This window comes from Brienomyrus brachyistius, chromosome 3 (assembly GCF_023856365.1).
Source record: "Brienomyrus brachyistius isolate T26 chromosome 3, BBRACH_0.4, whole genome shotgun sequence".
Lineage (NCBI taxonomy): Eukaryota > Metazoa > Chordata > Actinopteri > Osteoglossiformes > Mormyridae > Brienomyrus > Brienomyrus brachyistius.
Genome location: NC_064535.1, coordinates 7,806,595 through 7,832,486, shown reverse-complemented (window position 1 = coordinate 7,832,486; position 25,892 = coordinate 7,806,595). Strand labels below are relative to the sequence as shown.

At 46.0% G+C, this 25,892-nt stretch overlaps 1 protein-coding gene across 4 annotated transcripts; it reads left to right on the top strand.

The window, feature by feature from the left end:
- Window positions 1–1,730: 1,730 nt before the first annotated feature.
- Window positions 1,731–25,892, top strand: si:ch211-63b16.4 (uncharacterized). Of its 4 annotated transcripts, none has more exons than XM_049009437.1 (26): window positions 1,731–2,172; window positions 6,347–6,484; window positions 6,720–8,292; window positions 8,447–8,562; window positions 9,910–9,974; window positions 10,206–10,318; window positions 10,887–10,948; window positions 11,448–11,531; window positions 12,185–12,341; window positions 12,771–12,844; window positions 12,950–13,088; window positions 13,562–13,645; window positions 13,803–13,840; window positions 14,319–14,342; window positions 14,596–14,706; window positions 15,412–15,491; window positions 16,427–16,568; window positions 17,280–17,363; window positions 18,488–19,831; window positions 20,277–20,426; window positions 20,940–21,116; window positions 21,244–21,339; window positions 21,473–21,520; window positions 21,643–21,811; window positions 22,295–22,394; window positions 23,904–25,892. In XM_049009437.1, exons 5-26 carry the CDS (start codon window positions 9,961–9,963, stop codon window positions 24,034–24,036), a joined length of 3,423 nt encoding a protein of 1,140 aa, XP_048865394.1. In that variant the 5' UTR covers window positions 1,731–2,172; window positions 6,347–6,484; window positions 6,720–8,292; window positions 8,447–8,562; window positions 9,910–9,960; the 3' UTR covers window positions 24,037–25,892. The 4 variants fall into 4 exon arrangements, with proteins under 4 accessions (XP_048865394.1, XP_048865393.1, XP_048865390.1 ...); XM_049009436.1 differs by adding an exon at window positions 6,021–6,118 and having other exon boundaries at window positions 6,720–9,669; XM_049009433.1 differs by having other exon boundaries at window positions 6,720–8,562.

The window sequence follows — 25,892 nt, the reverse complement described above, 5'->3', positions numbered from 1 at the left end:
AATTACCAACCACCAAGGTGCCATTTTACAGGACAGACCACTTGTCAATCAATTTCAATTCTTACAGGCGCACACGCGACCGCTCCGCCCTTGGACGGAAAAAGAAGGCGGGATCAAAGTGAAACGAAGCCCTCGTTTCAACTATTCTGAATGGTACACAGTGCTGTCAATTTGTTGTTACCTAAATCCGCGTGTTAGTTACAATGAATCTGCAAGTTGCCAAGTGTCGTTTCTATTGGCTTAAAATACATGATTGACATTTTGAAATTTAGGTTTCACGATGCAAAATATAACGTGTAAAGAAAACCCCAAGTTAATGTTAATAGACAGCAATATTATAAATAAAACGCAATCACATAACGTGTCTCATGTATCACATTTGTCTGTGCTGTCCTAAGAACGCAGCTTATACGAAAATAAAACCGCGCTCTTCAGTTCGTGGCGCTTCTAACCTGGTAATTTTCCACTTGCCGCGAAGGGGAGTGGTTGTATAGTAACGGGGTATGATAGGCGCATGGCACGAAGCAATAGCACACAAAGAAAGCAGTCTCTTTCATGTAACATACGAAAGAAAATCAGCGTGCCTTTGAAAGTGAAAAGCACACAAATATTTTAAAGCGATAATTCAAAATATTGCAGGTTAAGTGCCCCTGTATTGGGCAAGGAACTGCGTGTGGTTCTTTTTTTTATCGGTGGTCATGTGACTCGCGCAACTTGATGGAAAAATACTGGACTGAAGAGACTAGCCACTGTAAATCAGTAGCCTATTCTTATTGTGAATAGAGTACATTTTCAGTTTATCTTGCAACTTTGTTATATCCTTTAGATATTACACATATTCATTTTTAAAGAAATAATATCCCACTACAGTTTGTGCCATTTTGCTTTCCTAATTAAGTAGCTGTCTACAAATCCGTGCATTTGAATGTAGTCTCCAAAAATAAGTCAGTATATTTCTTTTGGAAGATCATATTGGTCAATAACCTATGGGTAACCATTAACCACTGACATTTTGCCTGAATACTGGCAATAATAAAATGCTATACTCCTTTTGCAATATACCTGCAATATACAGTACATTGCAAACTAGTTATATGGTATAACGTCATTAGAGAATAAGGTATAAAGAATTAGTTCAAATAATGACATTTTTAAGTTCTTTTAGGTTCAACTTACTATATAACTGGGTAAAAGGGTAGCATGAAGATAAATTTAATCAATCGCATGTTTATATGTTTTGTGGCTTGTTTCTATGGTGTTATAATGAGTTCCCCTCAACACTGAACTGACTTACAACATGAAAAACTGCACTTTATCCCAGACACATTAAAGGAATGCCGTTCTGCTAGTTATACACAGGCACTTTGCTATTGTTTTTTGTATTTCTCTTAGGAATACTTCATGTCCCTCTAGTTCATAAACACATTGTGTTCATTAATCTATTTCTATATTTCTATAGGCTGCCCATTTTACTGACTTTTATATCACTTTAAACAGAAACAAATGAAAATGACGAAGCCTCCTACCCACCAAAACAAGATTATTTTTCAGTAATCTAAAAAAGAATTAAATTCAATGTGTTATAATTGTTCATTTATGATATAGCTTCGCCATTCATTCCACGTGTACATTTATCGCATTGCTGAAGGCTAGACAATAGCTATACAATAATAAATTACATATGTGAAATTTCCACCGCACCCTATTGAGAATGCCGCCAATATCCGATATAATCATTTCCCGTCGTCACTGAAAGAGTATGTACCTGAATTTCATGGATAGCTATCGATTGTAGCAGTCTAAGTTACCATATCCTCGTTATCTAAGTCTTCCATCCAGAAAAAGAAATATTTATTTTTTTCCCAAAAACTTTAGCGCAGTGTCATCCTAGTGGAGCCAAAGTCTGCTGTCTGAGCCGAAAGTTATAACAAAACGAATAAGACGTTTTCGTGGGCAGTAACATTTTTCTGTGCTTTTGTTTGCTATTTAGCGCGTGTGTTCTAGAAAAAGACGCGAAAGCTGCACTATCAGCTTGTATTGTGTGACGATAAAGAAGCAGTCGGTGGGATAGCGACTGTAGCTGGACCTCGTGGCCGATAAAGCACGTTAAAGCAACAGACGCAGAATTGCTGGGGTGCAGCAGGACGGTGCTGTCACAACGGGAATGGAAACGTAAGCATGCTGCGTGCAAATAGTTACTACTTTGAATTTTTATAAAGGTCAAACGCTTGCTTCATCATTTGCATCTCCAAAGAACCAGGACTGGCAGTGAAATCTTCCCTCTGTTTTAGGTTTGCCCCTCTGTATGCATTGCGTTCCTTTACAACTTAGGGATGTGTAATTCTTCGGGTACAGTACACAAAAAACCAATTCAACTTAATCTTATGCAATCATTATCATTCTATATAGGTCAGGACAGTTATTCACCCACAGTTTGTCTTTATTGCTTTGAAGACCCTTGAATTTTAGACATTTACAACCCTTTATACACTTCGGTAAACATTTGTTCCGCAAATAAGCTTTCAGCATGTTTGAGATGTAAAACGTGATCCCACTGATTCCAGACATTCTAGAAAAACAGGGATCCGCTGCTAAAATTACGCATCAGTTCACTAGAGCCCTCTGGCCAGCGTGACAGTCTTTTCTTTTAAAGGGCTTGCAGATTCTTTGCGACACACACACACGTGTGACAACAGAGGTACGTTGTTCAGGATCGAGCTGGTCGAATCCCGTTTCATCTGGTCCCGACTGCCTATTTACATATATTATCGCTACATCAGAGGCTGACCTCACTCACCCAGTGCCTCGTTTTGCTGCCTTATCATTTTTATTCTCAGCGAGGAACTTTGTGTAGTGTCTTTACCTATGCACTAAGTATATCAACAGAAACGACATACAAAGAGGTGTTAAATAATCCTTATCGATGGGGAAAAGATAAATAACCAATACCACGAGTTGCAATTTAAAACAGGCTGTACATGCTTTTAGCATCTATATTTAAAATATCTGGCAATAAAGATTAAGGTGTATGACGTCGATCCGTATCCAGGAAATGTTATGCTTCGAAAATACCAGCCGATGTTGGGTGAACGGTCAGAAGTAAAGTAAATGTGTGTGTGTTTTAAGAATACGGATTATCTATTGATAGGTTGATGTCCATACTTAACCAGATGGGTCAGTATGCCATGTGTAAACGGATTAATCGTCGGCTGACGTTACGTAACAACTGTAGTAGCTGGACATTTAAAAAAAAATTAAAGAACTTGCGCCATCTAGTGATTGAAAGCGCACTGGTTCTTAATGGCATCCTGCTGACAGAGGACGACTGTGAAAACTGTACATATATACTTTTCACAGTCGTCCTACACGCGCAAATACGACGTGTAAAACTAATTCAAATTTAATGGAAGTCAATATGGATTATTTTAAAATCAGTCCTACATCAATAGGTACACTATATGGAGAAAAGTTATAACGGCTTCCACTTTTCTGGGAAGGCTTTCCACAAGATTTTGGGGTATGTCTGTGGGAATTTTTGCCCATTCATCCATAAGAGCATTTGTGAGGTCAGGCACTGATGTTGGACGTGAATGCCTGACTCACAATCAGAGGTTCTAGACTATTTCAACTGGGGGGGCAGATTGGGGTCAGTTGTTCAGATACATTTTACCTTAATGTCCTTTAAGTTTTGGGTTGAGTCATTATGGACATTGCTTGTGCACTGGGGTACAGCCATGCTGGAACTGGAAAGGGCCTTCCCCAAACTTTTCCCACAAATCTGGATGCATAGTTTAATGTACATGGGCCAGACGTGTCCGTCAAACAGACCCAGTGGATCTTGAACAGTGTAGTTCCTTGAGCATGCTGGTCTTGGTATGCTGAAACATTAAGAGTTCCCTGGAACTAAGGGGTCTAGCCCAGTCCCTGCAAAATAACCCCATACCATTATCCCTCCTCCAGCAAACTTTACAGTTGGCACCATGCAGTCAGGCAGGTAACATTCTCCTAGCATCCACCAAACCCCGACTAGGCCATCAGACTGCCCGACAGAAAAGCATGATTTGTAACTTCACAGAACAAGTTTCCATTGCTCCAGGGTGGCAGCGTGATTTACACCACTCCAAGTGGTGATGTGGCTTGCACGCAGATGCTCGGTCATGGAAACCCATTCAACACACCCAGTGTAGTTTTTGTCCTAGGAATAATGCCAGAGGAGGTTTGCAACTCTGCAGTTACTGAGTCAATACAGTGTTGGTGACATGGTGAAAGGTGGGATCCGCTTATCCTACTGGGTAGCGGGGGTTCTGGAGCCTATCCCGGAAGCAATGGGCACGAGGCAGGGAACAACCCAGGATGGGGGGCCAGCCCATCGCAGGGCACACTCACACACCATTCACTCACACATGCACACCTACGGGCAATTTAGCAACTCCAATTAGCCTCAGCATGTTTTTGGACTGTGGGGGGAAACCGGAGTACCCGGAGGAAACCCCACGACGACATGGGGAGAACATGCAAACTCCGCACACATGTGACCTAGGCGGAGACTCGAACCCGGGTCCCAGAGGTGTGAGGCAATAGTGCTAACCACTGCACCACCAAGCCGCCCCCAGGTGGGATCCTATGTCTTTTGAACGGCCCATGTTTTCACAAATGTTTGTAAACCTGATTGCATGGCTAGGTGCTTGATTTTTTAATACATCTGTGGCAATGGATCTAAACGAAACACCTGAATTCAGTGACTGAGGGGTGTGTCCCAATACTTTTGTCCATATAGTGCACCTTTCACCATCATTTCCATCCACACCATCATGTTTATGCCTCTCAGGGATGTCAGTGTCTTGTCTGCTCAAGATTAAAAGTGCGACAGATACAACATCCTGTTTTTCCATTCATGTAATTAGGGAATGCAAATTTACACAATGAGAACTATGACAGACCAAACCACAGCCCCGGAAGCCTGATGCCCAAGGCAGAGTAGGCCTGAGGTGGATCCTGACACTGACACTGCTCACTGACCCCCTCTCGTGCTTAAACTGAGGACACTAAGCTTGATTTAGGCAGTGCGCTCAACGCAGTGATTTTTTTAGACCCCTTCAATGACTGTTTTTTTCTTTCAAAAAATGACTAGCGAAAAATCTAACGACTCTTTGGGCAAACCTTTGCTGACAACAGAAGCAGGAAAAAAAGTAAATGAGAACAGCTTTAATGGGAATTCAGCTGTATTAAAATACAGTAGGTCTACATGTGAGGACGGAGAGCAGGAGAGAAGCAAACAGATGCAACATCTGAAACTAGGTAGAATGCAAATGCAACACAATGACGCAAGCCGTATGCTAATTAGCGCATGGTGTCATCTAGCGACATTTAGCGAGTTTTCAAACAGGTTTTAGCTACTTTCCATCGAAAGTAGCTGGCAACACTGGATTTAGGCGCCGCATTGCTGAGAAGTAGATTTTAGCATATTGCTCCTGATCTCCTTTAATAAAGTACAGTATAGCACAGATGAATCCTGCAAGGGACAGTGAAACCTGCATGGATGATCAGTATTCGGTCAACTTAAAGAACCTCTTGCAAAAATCCCACTAGATTTTAAAGAGTGTTAATATTGTAGCGCTGTTTTTAAATGAATATAAGATATAGGCTACTTTATGACACTGACAACATTTCCTCGAATCAAACAGGAAATAAATGCATTCAGAAACACATATAGTCAGATAATTTGCAAGTTATGATTTTTACTTTTGATACTACCTTTTTTGCTTCAGTGAGTTTTATTTTCTCACAATTCTTTGGTTAATGTTGAAAAAGCTTTGCTTGATAATATTGGCACAAATCTGATTCCATAAAAAAACAAATCTGGTCGTCAGCTTTACTCTGCACTGGTGAGTATCAGTCAAGTATGTTTCAGAAATTTTTTATTAACCCCAAAAGTTGGGACTGTGAAGCAGCTAGTGGCCTGGTCCTGCCCAGAACCCAGTGCTGAGTAATAGTATGCTGGTGTGGTGTCCTTGTCGTAGGGACTGTGGCAGGAGGCTGAAGACCAGAAGCTCGGGCCATTTGTCACTGTTCCACATCTGGCACTGTCAGGCTCTAACTGCTGCGTCTATCTGCCTGGGTAATCTGCCTCTCTAGCCAGCCATAAATTAACCCCTGTGTCCTTAGTGGGTGCCTTTCAGTTGGGCAGATGCTCCCTGCTCCGTGTCTGTCACTGGTCATCGCCAAGGACAAAAGCCTTTTGTATACCTCAGAGACCCAATATTACTGGCCTACATCTGGAGAAGAAAGAGCCCACAGTCACACTCACTACCCTTCGCTTTTTTCTTCCTCTTGCTCCTTCCTTTAGGAGACACGTAGCGCAAAGAGGGGACGCTGGGAATGTCAAATTTAAGGCGGTGAATACTCAGCGTCTCGCGAAGGGAAGGGATGAAAAAATAGGAAGAGAACCTGCCACTTGGTGCCCCTGCTCCTGTGCCGGCCGGAGGTAACGCCCATGAATGCTGTGGCTCCGTACCGTCGGGCGGCATTGTGACATCACCTATTCTTCTGAAGTCACCATGTAGAGCTCTTGAAAAAACTGAGACCACAGCATGATTTTATGTTTCACTCATTTCTTAATGTATGTGTGCGCATTTATGAATAATATATATTTTTCTGCAAACTGCAGCCTGGTTCTTCTCTCTTTCTCATTAATGAAGGGTTTCTTCCTTGCTTTACAGAATTCCAGTCCTGCTTCTCAGAGCCTGATACGAACTGTCCTAGCAGTGCACTTCACACCTGCACTTAATATTTCCTATTACATCTGTAGAGGTGGTGGGCCCAAGCAGAGGAGGCAGGACTAAGACATCCGGTTGGTTGGTCTCTAATTGCTTAGGCCCACCTCCTCTCCAATCTGCTTGGTTATATCCCTGAACCAATCATTTTTACACCTGCCCTCAGAACATTTTTCTGTAAGTAAAACTCCCATGAATGAGCATTTATACCCTTCATGAAATGAGCAAAAAATAATTGTCCATTAACAGTGTCGGACTCCAGACAGAGGCAACCAGGTTTTGGGTGAAAATATCCTGGTACTTAATGGAATTCAAAATGCCATTGATCTTTAACAAGAGCTTGTTAATGGCTTAACAAGAGTGGATCACAAAGGAGCCGCAGAGCAGACACCCAGTGTATTCTTCCTCCCGTGACTCTTGGTAAGGTTCAGGCATTGGCTTCTTCTCTGGAAGGCTTTCTTTCATACTGCCATTCCAAATAGCTAGTTGACATGGAGTGGACTGTAAAACAGTCTATAAATTGAATACATCTGGTATGCTAAAGGTCACCTTAGGCTTTTAAAATATTGCTTATAGCCCTTGCAAAGGGATGTTTATCACTGGCAGCTGAGACAAAGTTGCCCGGGTATGAAGCTGTTGGTGGGTTTAACATATGGTTAGGCTCAGGCGCAGGAGAATATCCCATAAAATGCAAATTTAACAAGTTTAAAACGACTTTTTCATTTTAAATAGATGTTTAGCGCAAACATCTGGAGTGCTGACTAAACTCAAACATACAGTAATACCATGTGTCAAGAAGTCAACAATCATAGCTCTTTGTGTTATGCAGCGTAATCCTATAATATTCACATCATCTACAATATACACCATAAAATATATGAGGGAGGCTACACTGATTAGCCACAAAGTTACAACCACCTGCCAAAGTATGGTGTAGCTGCCCCTTCACCATCAAAACAGCTCTGGGCCATTGAGGCATGGACTCCACAAGACCTCTGAAGGTGTCCTGTGGCATCTGCCACCAAGATGTTGGCAGCAGGTCCTTTAAGTCCTTTAAGTAGCGAGGTGGGGCCTCCATGGACTGGACTTGATGCTCAATTAGATTGAGATTTGGTGAATTTGGAGGCCAAGTCAATACCTTGAACTCTTTTTCATGTTCCTTAAGCCATTCCTGAACTCTTTGCACTGTGGCAGGGCGCGTTATCCTGCTGAGAGAAGCCATAGCGGAATACGATGCCACAAAGGGGGGTTCCTGATCTTCAACAGTGTTTATGGTGTGGTACGTGTCAAAGTAACATCCATATGAATGCCAGAACCCAGGTTGCCCAGCAGAACATTGCCCAGAGCATCACACTGCCTCCGCTGGCTTACCTTCTTCTCATAGTGCATCCTGGTTCCATCTCTTCGCCTGGTAAATGATGCACACGCACCCAGCCGTCCACGTGATGTAACAGAAAACGTGGCTCATCAGACCAGGCCACTTGCTCCATGGTCCAGTTCTGATGCTCACATGCCTATAGTAGGTGCTTTTGGCAGTAGACAGGAAGCAGTAGGGGCACTCTGATTGGTCTGCAGCTATGCAGCCCCTACACGCACCAAGATATGACGCACTGTGTGTTCTGACACCTTTCTATCATAACCAGCATTAACCTTTTCTCCAATTTATGCTACAGTAGCTCTCCTGTGCAATCGGCCCAGACTGGCTAACCTATCCTCCCCTTCCAAGGCATCAATCAGCCTTGGGCATCCATGACCCCATCACTGGTTGGCCTTCTTTGGACCATTTTTGGTAGGTACTGACCATTGCATACCTGGAACACCCCACAAGATCTTCAGGTTTGGAGATGCACTGACAAAGCCTTCTAGCCTTTGCAATTTGACCCTTGTCAGAGTTACTCAGATCCTCAGGGTAATGATTTAGAGTGCAAATTTTTGAGCTAAGTTGCCAAGCAACGCTGCTCAGAAATGCTGTTTGAGCATTTGCCCTTAATATTAGGCAACATTTTTCTGCTTGAAAACCTTCTGATTGGCTGTAGGCTAATTTTTGCAACCATCCAGATCTAAAGAAGTCCTTTGTCTCCCCTGAATGGCAGTTGCCTGGCAACATTGCTCAGGACATGGTCCTGTGCATTATCACCTTTACTTTTGCTCATTTTTCCTGCTTCCAACACATCAACTTCAAGAAGTGACTGTTCACTTGCCTAGTATGTAACGGCGCCCTTGACAGCGGCCACTGTAACGAGATAATCAATGTCATTCACTACACCTGTCAGTGGTTTTAATGTTATGGCGGATCGGTGCATATTCTTAATATAATCAGGGCAGTAGGCTTTCGGTAACCGTACATAAGCGAAATGAGAGATATTTACGACACACGGAGGACGGCGAACCTCCATCTGTTTTTCTTTATTCATAAGCTTTTTTACCACGACAAGTGAATATTTTAGTAGTTTATTACAGTCTAGTATTGACAGGAAATATTTACATTGCTGCCAATGGAAATTCCGTGTTTAATTGATACAAGTATTACTTAGTGCAGGGGTGTCCAACTTCAGTCCTGGGGGGTCCTTGTGCTAATTACTACCTTGTTCAGGTCCTTGTGCTAATTACCACACAGCTCTTAAGCTGAATCATTTATGGTGGAACAGAGACAGAACTAAGCTATACAGGGCTACAATGGGCACCCCTGACTTAGTGCATCCCCATTGTAGGGTGGTGCTTAATAATTGCCAGTTTCAGAAACATCTTCCGGTGGGAGGGGAGGGGAGGGGACAGGAGGGGAGGGCAGCGCTCGGGTCACCCTAACCCTTAGTTAATAACGGAGGCAGAAAAAAACTTTTTTCGGACTCGTCAAGCTGTTTTCCAAACTCATCTACAGTCATTTTAGCACGATACGGTAATGTAATTCGTTTATTTATACATTTGTTATTGGATATTTAGTCAGACTAGAAATTATGGAAATTATCAAAATTCAGTGTTTAGAGAATGTGCGGCTGGTGTGACCGCAGTCTCAGCTTTCGTGCAGTAAAAACGTAAAAACGGGACTTTCCTGGGGATTCTGTAAATCATTATCAATTAGACTGTTATCATGACGTTACCAAACGTAATTAGCACCTCCTTTCATTTTTCTTTCCAGTGGACATACTAATTTTCAGGAGTGTGAATTCCCAGCGTTCGAAACAGCGGAATGGTAGCATTTGAGTTGAGTGAAATTTTTACTTGCTTTCTTAACGGAATCGCAAAAAGTTGGAGCTATCTGTGTGTTTCGAGTTTAGTTTATAAAATGCATGCATGCAAATAAATTAGAACCCTTTGGTGATAACATTATTTAGGGATTTTTCTGATGTGTGCATGGGAGATTTATAGGGTTATTGGTGTTTTAGGTAGTTTGGTCTAGGGAGGAAGGTTTCCTCAATTCCTCAATTCTTGCAGAGAGGTCACCAAGCCCCGAGGTGGCACCGTAGAGGAGAGGGGCGAGAATCCGAACAAGAGCTTTCGAGTCTTTATCCGACTGTGTCCCGAAGAGCAGCGGGACCCCCCGTCAGGTGTGTGCATCACCTTATTGTATATACGTGTTTATAAACCGTAAGAGTTGCATTCTTCTTGAGCTATTGACAAAGTTTGTTTCTGTAGAATAGCAAGCTTTGCAGCAAAATAATCTGTTTTTAATGCAAATTACTGTCTTTGCCTTGCAACTATATGTTGTTTGGTATGTATACATATTTATTCTTTATACCACCTACATAAAAAGTGACAAATAGACTGAGACATTGGAGAGTTGGTGCTCGTTTACTGGGAGTGTTAATTCTTAGTAAATATGAACACATAAAATATGCATGTGGTGGTAGGTGGTTAGCACATTTGCCTCAGACTTTTGAGACGGGTTTGAGTTTCTACCCTGAACAGGGCAGGAAGGCCCAGAAGATGGATGGAAGACATTGTGTTTAATCTAAGAAATTGTAATAAACATTAGCTATTACTTATTTTCTTTAATAACCATTAGTATAGGATCCAAACACTCTATTAAAGTGTGGTAAACTTATGTAAGAGATATTTTGTAATATACTGGTTACAGGTTTGAATGTCATTTAAAAACATTTCATTTTCTCATAGATGAAGCAAGGGGCTTTATAAAGGTGAAGAGACCCAATCAGGTGGTTGTTGATACAGGAAGGGTGAGTGAACATGAGGCCGGGTGTTTCAATGTGGCGATTGGGTAGGTGACTTTGAATTTGGATGAGTGACAGGTTGAGCAGCCAATCAGTAATGAGGAAAAGACCAGGCCTGAATGGGCTGAATGAGAGATGTAGCGACTATAAATCTGTCCATTGAAAAGGGTGAAGTGCTGTTACTTCGTTTTCAGCAGACCAGTCATTTAGACGTGCACCTACGGCAGCATGGTCAAATAGGGATCATTAGCAGTGTTTCTCAATCCATGCTCCGGGGACCCCCCCCCAGACAGTCCAGATTTTAAAGGAAGTTGGGAGGGAGCAAAAACATGAGCTGTTTGGCAGGGAGCTGGGATGGAGCAAAAATGTGGACCTTCTGGAGGTCCTCATGGACCAGGTTGAGAGAGACTGATCTATAGACTGTTCCTTTTACCGCACGATTTATAGTCATATTCTTAGGCACTTAGTGCTTTTCGTCATCAGTGACCTTGCATCTCGAATCCAGGGCCACCCATCCCAGACTCTGGAGTTTAACGCCGTTTGGGACGAGACGGCCACCCAGAAGGAGGTCTACGAATCAGCGGCCAAGGTAATCCGCACTGCCTGCTTCCGGTGGCCATGAGGTGCCCTGCATTCACCGGCTCACAGTGTGCGCTTGTTTTTATTGGAAGTGCATCGTTTTTGTGAGAATCCCGTTGATTTGCAGGAGCTTCACTGTAGCATACGGCACAGCTGGTGCCAAAGACACCAATTTGTAACTCAGCATTATTTATTACATTTGTAATGCAAAATTTTTTAATATTGATTGTTATTCATTCAGTGGGGCATTGCTGCTGCAGGTTAGATGAAATGTTCCGCTAAATGTTTTCTTCGCAAAAGTGAAGACGGAATTAATTGATAGATTTTCCCATTAATAGATTGATAGAGTAGTTGCTTATGGAGGTAAAGGCCGTGGATCTGATGAATCGGAAGCTCCAGATGATGATGTGACACATGGAGTCACCTGACTGACGTCTCCTTCGACTATGAGGAGGAGTAGGACAAACTTAAGAGGCAAATTTCACAGTTCTGCATGTTTCCCAGTCATATAGAAAGACGTTTAAGAGCAGCGTGATTATAAGGTGAATCTCCAGTGTAATCGGCAGTGATGCCCTGTGGACATCCTGACTGCAAACGCTTAACCAAGGCTCACCGTTGCCCCCCCCTCATGATTCTACCGCCGCTGCCACTCTCGGCCTCCAGCCCCTGGTGGAGTCTCTGCTGCAGGGCCACAACGGCTGCGTTATCACCTACAGCTCACCGGCCAGCGGGAGGTCGTCACACAGCCTGCTGGGAGATGGCGGCATCGCCGGCGCCCAGCGGGGCATCGTCAGCAGGGCCGCTGAGGACATTTTCAGCTGTATCCTTACTTCCTTTATGTGTCCTGGGTAGGGGGGTGGGGCTTCTCACGACAGTAAAAGCATGGGAACCGAGGTATAGATAATAATTTGTAAGGCGGGTCATTTTCGTAATGGAGGGAAATCGGCAAAGACATCATTAATGACATTGGAATTCATTGCGGATCATTTTCAACTGGAGTAGATCAGCCATAGAGTCCTTGGCCCTCTATGCTATTTTGATTTCTATGTTTCAGTATTACAGTAATTTTTCATTGCAGTTTAGTTTGTGGAGCAAGTGCTGTAAGGCTGTTGTTTTTGAAAGAGCGTAACCCACTTGGATCATAGACATGCCATTTTTAATGTCCTTCACAATGCCCCCCCCCGTAGGAATAGTGTTCAGACTGCAACCCTATTTATAAAGGACAGTTTGACCCTTGACTTTCTTAAAGCCCCGGAAGCCCTGAACTGCAAGATCAGAGTTTCCTTCATTCAGGTTTCCAATGAGAAGATATACGATCTTCTGGTTAGATCTCACCTCTACTGAAAAAATAATTCTCAGCCAGTTTTTTTTCCCCTTGCTTTCCTCATGGAAGGGTGTGCTGGCGAGGCCTGTTTGCTTCCCTTACAGGAGAGCCAGTCTGCGGAAGTGTGCCGCATCCGTGAGGGAGGGGGCGCCGTGCTGCTGGAGGGGCTGACGGAGGTGGAGGTGGGGTCTCCCCAGGGGGTGCTGCAGCTGTACCGGCGTGGGGCTGGAAACCGTCAGTCAGGTGTGTGATTCCTGATACTGACGGATTCTCTCGAGGTGACGGTGAGAAGCGGAAGTGGGCTATTCGGAAAGAGGCGCACCTTTTAAGGCAGGCCTGAGGTTATCCAGCTCGGGGGTTAGATAGGCCTTCTGGCCTACCAGTCACTTTCCCGGTGGGCCTTTGGGTGCGTGAGCCAGCAAGGTTTATTGTTGATGGAACACATTATATTGTCGGGACCTCCCCTCCACACCGCTTGGCAAAATTTCCTATGGTGCCCAGGGGGGGCCCTGAAATCCAGGGCCAATTTTTAACACCAGTCCGGCCCTGTGGGCCATTAGGAAGGTGCTGCTTCATAGCCAACACACATGTTCAATAGGCCAGCATAAATACAGTTAGCAATTCTTCCATTGTGTGGCATCCAACCCTGACATATTTGCGCTACGTCGTCATCGTTGTCACGGTTATTGTTGCTGTTCCTGTGTTTCCCTCAATAGGTGCTTCCAGGGGTGAATTTGCCGGCAAAAGCCACATAATTTTTAACATCACCATAGCCATGCAAATGCCCAAGGCTACGAGCGGTAAGGCAGACAGCGACTTTGCTATGGCTTAGCTGTAATCGGGTTACATGTACTGTGTTTAATATTTCATGTGTGGTACCTTGTTTTATTTTTGGCATGGTGGGTATATTATGGTGTGTGGAATAGGGATTAAACTTCTGCTGTGTATTTATTTCAGGTCAGGAGGGACTGTTGACTACTTGCAAGCTAACACTGGTGAGCCTTTAGGTCAGATGTATTTTTAAAAAATTAATGGTGATTATTGTCCTTCACAATTAGGGCAGGTGGCGTGGTAGCGCTGTGGTTGGCACTCTCGCCCTGGGTTTGAGTCTCTGCCAGGGCTTCATGTGTGTGGACTTTGCATGTTCTCCCCCTGTCGTCATGGGATTTCTTCCAGTTTCCCCCCTCCCACAGTCCAAAAATATGCGGAGGTTAAGTGGAGTTACCAAATTGCCCGTAGGTGTGCCTGTGTGAGTGAATGGTGTGTGAGTGTGTGTGCCCTGCAATGGGTTGGCGCCCCATCCTGGGTCTGTTCCCTGCCTTGCGCCCGTAGCTTCCAGGATAGGCTCCGGACCCTGAATATGGCAAGTGGTTACAGAAAATGGATGGACAATTAAGTCATGATGTCTGCAGTTTGGTTCTGTCCAAATGTCTCGTCGGCAGTCTTTGTTAACTGTTAATCTCTGGTTCCTAGGTGGACCTCACCAGCTCAGCCAAGGTGTGAAAGGCTGTCATCCCACTGATGCATTAAGGAAAGTTCACATGCAGATCAAAGTTTCAGTGTTAACCTAAAGCTCACAAGCAAACATTTATTATTATTATTTTTTTTTTTTTACCAACAACAGACACATTGTGAATGATCTCAGAATGGTCCGGGCTAGAAATCATTTTGGGGAAGATCAGGCTGCTCTTGTAAATCCTCGGCCTGGTGGGAGGAACATGCAATGTTGTGCTGATCTCCATCCTCGCAGGTGCCCGCACGCTGTGGTCCCGTTCCAGATGTGAGGAGAGGTTTGCAGGCGACTCCGGAAAACGCCCAGGAAGTCAAGATGCTCAAACGCTCCCTCACAATATTTGGAAACGTAAGTCAAGTCCTCACAGTAGGTCTCATCGTACCCTGTGTTTCATCTCTCACTACTTGAACCGTTGCCCTGCCCTCCCCCTTATTCGCCTTAAATCCCTTAAAACTTTTAAACTTCTGGCCTGTATGATTTATAACCATTAAATCTCAGAAGAGGTACCAAGGCTAAATGTCTCCATCCTTCATTCTGTACCCCAGCGCCATGGTAACCGTGAGCTAACAATGGTCCCGCGGTAGAGATTCTTTCCCGTTCTTAACGAATGAGCTCTCCATAGTGTGCACCTTCTCACAATCGAGGAGCTACACTGCGTACCTGAGGGATTGTATGGAAAAGAAGAGCTGAAGTCATCTTCTCAGCAATAGCACTTCAGTTCTCCTCAAAGGCGATGGATCTAACCAAACTATGTCAAGGATCAAAGGCAGACTTTTAGCTATAAAAACTCTTGACTGGTAGGTTAAAGGTTAGTGGATATGGGAGGGACTAAATGGCAAAGGAATGAGCCCAAACGGGAATAAAGCGCATAGATGGCCATTCCGTAGTTATTATTTCCTGTAACTCCCAAACGAATGTGTGTTTATGTAAGTTAATCTCTTTGTGAACACATTCAGGTATTTCAATAAACGGTCTTGGAATATCCATAGCAGATGGTGTTGGGTGAGAAGTGCTGACCTTCCACTCAACGCCGAACATCATTTCCCGTTTTAGGTGATTTTCGCCCTCAGCACTGCGGGCCGTGAGCATGTGCCGTACAGAGAGTCCAAGCTCACCAGGATTTTGAGAGACTGGTGAGGGGCGCCAATCTCATGCCCGGCTGCTGTCCATTTCCTGCCATTAGGGCTGAGCGATTTATCATATCGATTTTATGTGGCACACATAGCCAACGGTGCCATAGATTTTAATACTTGAAATGTGCAATTCCCTTGTATTCTTATTCTTATTTATTCTATTTATCCCTTTTGTATATTTAATTTTTATATGTCTCTGTATTTATATATGTGTATATATATAATATTCTGCTCACGTATGCAACTTCTGTCGGTGCTGTGCTTTTGGAAACCGAATTTCCCAGAGGAATCCACCCGAGGGATTAATAAAGTTCTATCCATCTATCCATACATACGCAATAATCACCAGGATGCCAGCTTTTCGATACTGTACGGGCATTTATTTACGCCCAAATTTTGTTAAGCAGATTGATATTTTAGTCGTGCTATTAATGAGGCATTTTATGATGCCCAAAAGTTAGCAAATTCGGCATATCCTTATGTTTAATAAACATGTTGGTACTTTTCGCAGTTTAAAGTCTGTCACACCACCGACGTCTTTTTACCTTGTTTATCCGCAAGGTCTCGTCTTTTAAAAGATATTGTATAAACATAGTATACCAAACATAGTATACCAAACATAGTATACCAAAACAGCATGATGTGGTGTACTCCGCTAGCCAAATGCATCTCATTAATATTTTAGCTGTACTACTAATCTGTTTACCAAATATTGGCGTAAATAAATGCGCGTATAGAATCGCAAAGCTGGCGTCCGGCCAAATGCTTCGCCTTTGATCTGAAGCCCTGGTGATCGTTGCACATGCGTCATATAAAATCGATCTGACGTTGCCTACCTGCCATGGTTATGCATGTCACGATTTCTGGTAGCTTGGTGTATATTGATCGACTAAACGCCCCCCCTTGCTTGCCCACCCATCCATGCACGTGTTAAGTTTAGGGGGAGATTGCCGGACGTCCCTGATTGTGACAGTGTCCCCCAACCCGACGTGTGTCTCCGAGGCGCTGAGCAGCCTGCAGTTTGCCCGCCGTGCCATGGCTGTCCCCAAGCGCCAGCGTCGCTGCTCCCCCCTGCAGGTAAGGAGACCCACACCCCCCGCCGCCCCCACCCATCCAGTCTAATTCATACAGTAATTTTCCCTGCAACTGAACATTAATGCTACTTACGTACATCTTTATAACCTTTTATCCAGCTGAGCAGCGTTTCTTGTCCCCAGTCCCCAGTCCTCGGAGGCCCCCAGACAGTGTGCATTTTTGCTTCTTCCCAGCCCCTGAAATACCTGTACCAGCTATTCACTGTTCTTCATTGTTTGGTTCAGGCGTGCTGTGAGCTGATGGGGAGCAAAATGTGGGCTGGGGGGGGGGGGGGTCACTGAGGACCGGGTTGAGAAACACTGCAGTTGAGGGTCACAGAGCTTATAGCGGAAGGGACAGGGCACAAGGCAGGGGGCACCCTGGGTGGGATGCCAGTCCGTCAGAGGGCGCAAGGCAGGGGGCACCCTGGGTGGGATGCCAGTCCGTCAGAGGGCGCAAGGCAGGGGGCACCCTGGGTGGGATGCCAGTCCGTCAGAGGGCACAAGGCAGGGGGCACCCTGGATGGGATGCCAGTCCGTCAGAGGGCACACATCCTCTCACACGGCAGTTTGTTTAATTGCATGTTGTCGTAATGAGATGGGGGACACCCTTGCAAAACACATTTTTCTCTGTGGATCATGACGATTCCTAAATCATTGCAGTTCTCGGTCCCACATTTAGCCAATTTTTGTTGTTTTGTGTTTGTTTTCCCAGGTGCGCGGTACAAAGGCGGCAGAGAAGCCCAAGTCCGGCCACTGCAGGCGGGCGACACAGCGGGCCGCCTTGACAGGCAAGAGGGTATGGTCAACAACTCCTACCCTCCACTATCTGCTCAGTTTCCCAGTTGTTGAATTTGGGACGCCCCCCCCCACAGCCCCACTTAAACAGTCACAGCTGTGTTTGTGCTCTGAAAGCTTTCGCCCTCGTGATTGAAGCTTTCATGAATGGTACCGCGCAGCACCATTAAACCGCGCGGTGATGACCAGGCCCTATTTACGTGGCTTTATTTGAATTTTTTCACCTCAGTTTCTCGTCTCCCAAGGCTACCAGGGTCAAACTTTTCACCACTTACGGCAAAGGTGAAGGACTCCAAAGGGGGGGGGGGCAGTAATTACTCAGTGGAAGAAAGAATTTATAAGTTTGCATTCAAGCTGTGCCAGTTATATTCTGGGATGCACCATCGCAATTCTCTTGGAGGTGGTTTAACCAGCAGTGTTTTTAGTCATTTATTACGGCCAGTCTGAGGATCTGTGGACTCTCCCTAAAGTGGGCTGTGTGTATAATTGTAATGATTGATGAGGTATTGGCAGTGAGTGCCCCCCCCCTATAATTCCTTCAGGTACCTCGGTTTCCCCCCGCAGTCCAAAGACATGCTGTCGGCTAAATCCGCATCCTTAAATTTCCTATAGTGTATCCAGGTTGTCTCCTGCCTTGCACCTGTCTGTGTTTCAATCCCCTGACACTCTGCTAGGTTGCACGTTGGATGGATGGATGGATGGATGGATGGATGGATGGACGGACGGATGGCCGGCCATGTTGTATTCCAAGAGTCTCCAACCTTATTCATACTGAGAGCTACTGCTACAAATAAAATTATCTGGGAAGCTACATGTTGGATGCAAGATTGTTTTCAATAGGGACCAAGTGTGGTGGCGACAGAAAATAACATAATAACAATACAGTGAAGCTCTATTTAGTACCCCAGTGTACCTAATGTACATGTGTATAAGCAAAACAAAAAATTTTATTAATTTAATTGATCTAATTTCTAAAATGTATTGCGCGACTACTACAGGTTGACAGTAGAGAGAGAATTATATGCCTGTATTTCTCATCTGTTGAGGGGTTTTTTCTTCTAAATCATTGTCGCTTTGGCTCCCAGGTTAAGCCTTAACTAGCATGTTGTTCTGTGGGGTCTACAGGTTCATCCCCAGACTTGCCTGCCCCCCATCCAGCACATGCTAGTGCCACCCTCTGGGAATGGGTGGAAGCGATGCGACGAACCAGATCACAAAGTTGTGCTGCCCCAGCTAGACGTGGGAGGAACACAGGCCATGAGATCGGCGAAGGCAGCGAGGCCAGGCGAGGAGAGGGGAGGTGTAGCCAGCCTGAGCAGGCGGCCAAGCGAGGAGAAAGGGGGCGAAGCCAGCCTGAGCAGGCGGCCAGGCGAGGGGAAAGGGGGTGGAGCCAGCCTGAGCAGGCGGCCAGGCGAGGGGAAAGGGGGCGGAGCCAGCCTGAGCAGGCGGCCAGGTGAGGAGAAAGGGGGCGGAGCAAGCCTGAGCAGGCAGCCAGGCGAGGAGAAAGGGGGCGGAGCAAGCCTGAGCAGGCAGCCAGGCGAGGAGAAAGGGGGCGGAGCAAGCCTGAGCAGGCAGCCAGGCGAGGAGAAAGGGGGCGGAGCAAGCCTGAGCAGGCAGCCAGGCGAGGAGAAAGGGGGCGGAGCAAGCCTGAGCAGGCAGCCAGGCGAGGAGAAAGGGGGCGGAGCAAGCCTGAGCAGGCAGCCAGGCGAGGAGAAAGGGGGCGGAGCAAGCCTGAGCAGGCAGCCAGGCGAGGAGAAAGGGGGCGGAGCAAGCCTGAGCAGGCAGCCAGGCGAGGAGAAAGGGGGCGGAGCAAGCCTGAGCAGGCAGCCAGGCGAGGAGAAAGGGGGCGGAGCAAGCCTGAGCAGGCAGCCAGGCGAGGAGAAAGGGGGCGGAGCAAGCCTGAGCAGGCAGCCAGGCGAGGAGAAAGGGGGCGGAGCAAGCCTGAGCAGGCAGCCAGGCGAGGAGAAAGGGGGCGGAGCAAGCCTGAGCAGGCAGCCAGGCGAGGAGAAAGGGGGCGGAGCAAGCCTGAGCAGGCAGCCAGGCGAGGAGAAAGGGGGCGGAGCAAGCCTGAGCACGGCCCCACGCTCCCTGTCTCTCTCGAGCATGGTGGTGGGTATCCAAGCAGCGGAGCCTAGCGATTGGGAGAGGAAGGCCAGACCTGAGGCTCTCCACTCCCCCCGCGTCTCCTCAGACTGCCTCCCACCTCCGCCTGCCCCCTCTGCCACAGCCGCCACCCCTCCCCTGTCCACGGACTGCCCCAGCTGTAACCGGGAGAGGAAGATACGGCAGGAATACGACAGATACATCGTCCAGGCCCGCCGGGACAGGGATGCCCTAAGCCAACGTGTGCAAGAACTGGAGGCCAGGCTTCAGAGGAGGGAGAAGGCAGAACCTCCGTGCTCCTCAGGATCACCGGGAGCTTGGGGTGCAGCAGGAACCCAAACCGGGGAGGCGGCAAACATCAGTGAGGTAGGAGGTGAACCAAGACACCGAAAGGGGACTCTCTGTATCACAGGGGGTGAAGGAACGAGGACTAACACATCCAAAATGAGAGCCATTCTGGAACTTTAAATAGACATGAAACAGTATGAAAATTTAATAATATGATTATAGTGACCAAAATAATCACGGTTATCATTATTATTGCAGTATTGTTAAAATGTGCTGAAAATGTTTACAAAGAACTGATACACTGACAGACATTTCACCACATTTTATATTGAAAACCATAAATAAAATTAGCTGCACGCTGCACTTTTTGTTTGCATGAACATTAAAATAATAACATAGCCAATACCTTGTGTAAGCATAAGAAAACTAACCAAATGTGCATTAACATTAAAAACTTGTGTAGTTGGTTTAAACTGTGTACGCTGGTGTGTTTCGATTGCCTGGTTCTTCTGCTTTGACTCAGCAGGGGTTGTTCAGCAGTGGAGGATTCGCGCTTTCGCTGCGGTATGACATCGCGAGCCAGGGGGGGGCACTACAGGGGGCTGACTGTCCAGCGGGCAGCAAGGGCAGCGGCGGCCAGGCAGAGGAGGACAGAGAGAACGAACGCCTCCCAGTGAGTGCCAGAGCAGTGAGCAAACCCCCGAGCATCTCCAGCCTGGTCACCTTCGTGTTCATACGCTCATCTCTCTGGGAGCACTAACACTACTGCTAAATGTGACCTTCAACAAAGTGAACGTCGGAATGCTCGCTTGATTTCCAGAAACGGCAGAGAGAGCCAGTTACATATGCTGCATTTTAGCAGATTTTAGCAGAATTTCAGTGTCATTTTGGCATAGCTGCGGTGGACGAGGAGGTAAAGGTGCTCTCAAGCACAGGAAATGTCCTGAACAGAGTAAGACTTCCTTTAAGAGTGATTAAAATCCTTATTATAATTTCTAATTTACTCAGCCATAGAAAATCAGAGTACTTCAAAGACAAGGCAGCCGGTCTCTTTAAACCTGCTTCTGTCAGTGGGGGTTGACTATTCTCTCTCGTCCCTTGGGGTACTTATGTAGGAGTCACCCTGCTAAGGAAATAATTAATGGAGGATGCGTTATTCTTGAACCCCTTCGCTGTACTTGAGGAGATCCTGCAGGGGGAGCCAGAGGCACTGCAGGACCAGTGGGGGGAATACAGTGGGAGGGAGGAGGAGCTGGCTCGCCAACTGCAGGAAGAGACGGACCCGGCGGTGCTGGAAGCCCAGGATCTCCGCGCCTTGTTGGAGAAGGACCAGCTGCAACTCCATAGCCTGGAACGCCAGAAGGTACCGGAAGGTGGGAGTTTGATGGGAAACTCAATGACTGCCTACTGCAGGTTATGGAAGAAAGAGGCTAGGTGTGAAAACAGAATTAGCCTGTAGCATTGGTACATTTTTGTTCTCCTATTTCAAGGAGAACCTATCCCTGGAGCTGGAAGATGTCAGAGTGAAGTATGCGATATTCCAAGAGGAGGCTGCATTGGTCATGGCTGACCTGCAGAGGGAGAAGGTACTCATTTAATCAGGCAGAACATCTACCTCCACTGTCAGTAGACGGAAACCATCGCATCAACCCAACGGCAAGTTCTATTGGCTAATCAGTTTCTCTTAGTCTTTCGTTGAATCTCTTTGAAATTTTGCAGGACGACTTACTGTCACAAATAGAAGAAAGAGGAAAGAGTTACGAGAAGGTGAGCTTATTAAATGATCTCATTTTAACAGTAAAACAAACACATAATTTAGCGGGACTTTATGGTATGACCTGAAACTCTGTGAGGGTTGTCAGCATGCAGTGCTGGGTTTTGTCCTGCAGGTGGCGATGGAGAACATGGACCTAAAGGTGAAGATGGATGCTCTCCTAGGCAAGGTGGGCCCAGGTGGCCCCCCAGACCCCCGCAGCCCCCACAGGCTGACCACTAGCACCGAGTTGGTGGTTCTCTCACACCATGTATCTCATTGCTACTCAAAGACCCAGTACCCAGGCAGGTCACTTAGGTTGTTACGTCCTGTTTGAATAGCGTTCGCCTACTAGGATGATTGTAATTTAATGACAGTGTTGGGAAGGTTACTTTTGAAATGTAATAGGCTACAGATTACTATTACCCTGTTAAAAATGCAATTAGTAATGTAATGAGTTTGATTACTTCATTAAAGTAATAATAATGATACGCAACTTAAAACATTTTACTTTTCTAACAAGTGATTTAAACTGGGCAGTAAAGCTAAGTCCCAACGGCTTTGTTAACCCACGTTGTCTTGTCAACATTTTGATTTTCAATTACATATCTCGGTAATTTGTAATGAATTACCTTTATTTTGTAATTTCGTTACATGATGTCGTTACATGTAACTTGTTACTCTCCAACACTGCCTGTAATTGTTCTGTCTAGCAAATATTTTTGAATTGTCTTGGACTCGGCGAAATCCGGAAAATGCTATTATTTGTTTGGTTCCTTTGCCAACAGATTACTGCATCCAAAGCGCAGCCGGAATCGCAGACGAAAACACGGTAACGAGCGATTCTGATGGCAACCCGCTGGCCACAAAGGAGATCTTCAGGCAGCTGTGAGTGCCTTGTTTATAATACCAGCTGACAAACTGAATCCGATCGTTACGAAGAGCCCGGCTCTCTCATTTCTCACTGCCACACTACTTCCCCTGCTAATTTATTTTTCCACAATCACAAATTTTACTTTTAATAACAGTGCTACAAAACACAAAGCAGGCTTCTCCTAGGGTGCCTGGCAGCACTACAGAGATGTATGCAAAATTAAACCAATGAGTAAGCAGATGTATAAAGCAGTGATTCCCCACCGGCTCCTCGGGGATCCCATCCGGTCCAGGTTTTTGCTCCCTCCCAGCTCCCTGTAATGTGTGCTGTCTGCAGGCCCCTGAAGGTCCCTACATTGGAAAACATTGATATGAAGAACTGTTCAGTATCTGATGCAGAAATGGCTTGCAGGGCTCTGTTTGAGGTTGCTTGTTCTCCTCATAGTCAGGTGGGTTAATTCCCAGTTCGACCCACAGACAGTCCATGTTTTTGCTCCCTACCAGGAGGAAAAACATGGAGCGACCGTGGGTCCCCGGGGTCTGGATTGGGAGATACTGGTCTAAACATATGCAGTTAAGGTGGACTGGTATCCCTTAGTACAAACCAGGGGTGATTGTAGAATTTGACACTTGGGTGGATTCAGCCCCCTGGAAAAATATGAATCGCCCTCCTCCAGGTCTCCCATGGGGTCCCCATGATAAAACCTAAATGTAAGCACAAAGACGAATCACTAATGATAATTTTTCAGGGTAGCTGAGGCAAAAAATAAATATGGTATTGAACCGCCCATGGTACAACAGTGCATGGTGTGTGAGTGTGCCCTGCGATGGGCTGGCCCCCCATCCTGGGTTGTTCCCTGCCTCGTGCCCATTGCTTCCGGGATCAGCTCCGGACCCCCCCATGACCCAGTAGGATAAGCGGTTTGGAAAATGGATGGATGTATGGATGGTACAACAGTGTGTGTGTGTGGGGTTGTGTGTGCATGCATGGATTAAAATGTCCCCCACGATGTGATTAAAAACCTGTTGATTTGACGTTGCGGGAACTGTTTTTCAGATCCCCAGGAAGATTTGTGAATTCAATAAAAAAAAAAAAAACTAAAAATGCCAGGAGTCTCATATTTAGTTTGGTTACTTGTGGTTAAGGTTAAGGCTGGGTGGGGGTTCAGGTCATGATGGGATTAGTTTTCCCCATAGAAATGAATGGAGAGTCCCCACAAAGATATAATTACATACACTCTGATATCCCTAAGAAAATGTCACCTTGGGCCTCCTTCAGGGCCAGGAAAACAGCCCCCCCGGCGATGGCCCTGTATATGCGTCCTGCTGGGAGCTGTCGTCATATCCAGCTCGCTCCGCTGCCTCACTCTCTCTCTTGCCTCCCTACCTCTGACTTCAGGCTCTCCGGGACCCTGCATCACAGGAAATTGAATGGAGTTCCACTCTCTGTACCCATTTAATACTGCTCTGCACTAATGTGTTTTACACCGGCACTCCATCTCTGCTTTCCGTTGCATGTGGCAGACGCCGGGAGCACAGCCTCCTCCGGGACGTGATGCTCATCCTGTACCGGCGCCGCTGGTTTGTGGACGACGCCGTGCCGTATGTTCGCAGGACCCTGAGAAAGTGTGGGGCCAAACTTGGCCCCCCGGACTGATACAGAACCAAAAAGAGGGAAACGGAGAGAAGAGCTGAATCTTACGTCTGTCTTGACAGATCCTGGGAAGCATTTCTGATTTACAAAGGAATGTTAATTATGGATCAGTAATCCAGTTTTTATTGCTCCATTAAACTTTGTCATTAACATTCATGGTGTACAATGTGCCGGATATGACCAATTCGAACAGTTGTCTAAAATAGACCTGTGTGCTGTTTTAATTTACTTGAACACCCAATATTTTCCCTTGTGTATTTCCCAGCATTCCTTGGGGGACAGAAAGCGGGTGGGTCTCGTAAGATGGTCTCCCAGCAGCACAGCACCTTCAACACCACAAAACCTGCTGGTACCTATTAATGCTGCATGCTGCAGAATAAGCTTGTACAGTCATACATGCTAATCAATTTCCCCCCCCCACTGTACTCATCCAGCTGGATATTTTCCCCCCTGGACACTGAAGAGCCTGCAGCACCCTGTCCTTCCTACTCTCTTAGTTACACCTTCCTGTTATTTTAATAGGGCAATTAAATCAGGGGAACAGACAGAGAGAAGAACGGGGCCCTGTGATCTTAAATTTAAACTCTGGTACCTAAAATCCGAGTTACTCCAATAACCCAGTGATCACGCTTCGTAGTTCAGGTCACAGGTAGCTATGGAGCTGGGGAAAATGGTCACGCAGTTCAGGCTAAGTGCCTTATTAGAATCAGCCACTAGGTGTCACTCTTATCCTTGACTTCCATGGGCAAAGTCATTCATGATGTTTACCTACTGTATATAGTTACCTGTTTTGCCTCCAGTGTGACAGGGTTCATAATATTGTACCTGCTCCATTCCAAGACAAAATGATCCAAATATTTACATTGTACAGCGGGATGCTTTATGCATGTAAAATGACCCGGCCGCTGACTTATGGATGAATGTATTGGTGCAGGATTATATTTCCATGGGGCAGGTTGAATTTACTGCTGTATTATAGCTCACTGGGGTAAACCTTTCATAGCTGAGGTGAGCTTTTGTGACCGAGCCCCAGGCCATGCAAGCATGATCCGGAGAAGAATGTCCAGTCTGACGTTTGTGTATCTTTCGTGGCACCGGTCCGCCAAACGTAAGATTATTGTGTGATGTGAAATCGTAACCATTTCCAAATGCAGTCGTCACACTGCAAGCCCGAAATCACAATTCCTCTGCCGTTTGGCCAAACGATGGTGCAAAGGGGGAGAGGAAGCCAGTCCTGCAGATGTCTGACTGTTAAGTGATTCACTGGGATCCTGGACTCTTTCTCCTTCTCTCTGTCCTCCGTGAAGACGATCATCCTCCCCCTCCACTCCACCACATTCTAACCTGTCGCTGTCATCAGGATTCCCATATATGGCTACATCGGAGATGGGGGGGGGGGGCAAGGGAAATTAACAAGACCGGCATTCACATATTAAAAGGCCCAAATAATGCAGGATGAAAATGAACTTCTCAGAATGTTAGTGTGTGAAAATTAATGCTGAAACATTAGACAAGGAATACAAACGGCAGGAGCGCTAACAGGCAAAATAAAAGCCGGCACACAGTATGTATCTCTTGTTTCAACATGTTCATTTTTAGGCAAATACGCTTTTCAAATGAGCCCTCAAGAGATCCGTGCAAAAGGGATCCTAGGTCTCCTTCAGTTTGAAGTATGGGTGTGGCTCTGTGACTTAGGACTCGGAAGGTTGTTGGGTCAAGTCCTATTCCTGGCAGAGTAACCGTGTCATTGCTGGGCCCTTGGGCAAAGCCCTTAAGCCCGAAGACTGCCCCAGGGGTGCTGGAAAAATGACTGACCCTGCGGTCTGGCCCCAAACTTCACTTTCTCAGTGTCAATCCCA

What these genes read in the sequence shown, in the direction of transcription:
- si:ch211-63b16.4 (XM_049009437.1), top strand. An exon ending in AGAAGATATACGATCTTCTG is followed by an intron (nt 12,845 to 12,949) that starts GTTAGATCTCAC and finishes CTTCCCTTACAG; the next exon opens with GAGAGCCAGTCTGCGGAAGT. An exon ending in CCCTCACAATATTTGGAAAC is followed by an intron (nt 14,707 to 15,411) that starts GTAAGTCAAGTC and finishes TTCCCGTTTTAG; the next exon opens with GTGATTTTCGCCCTCAGCAC.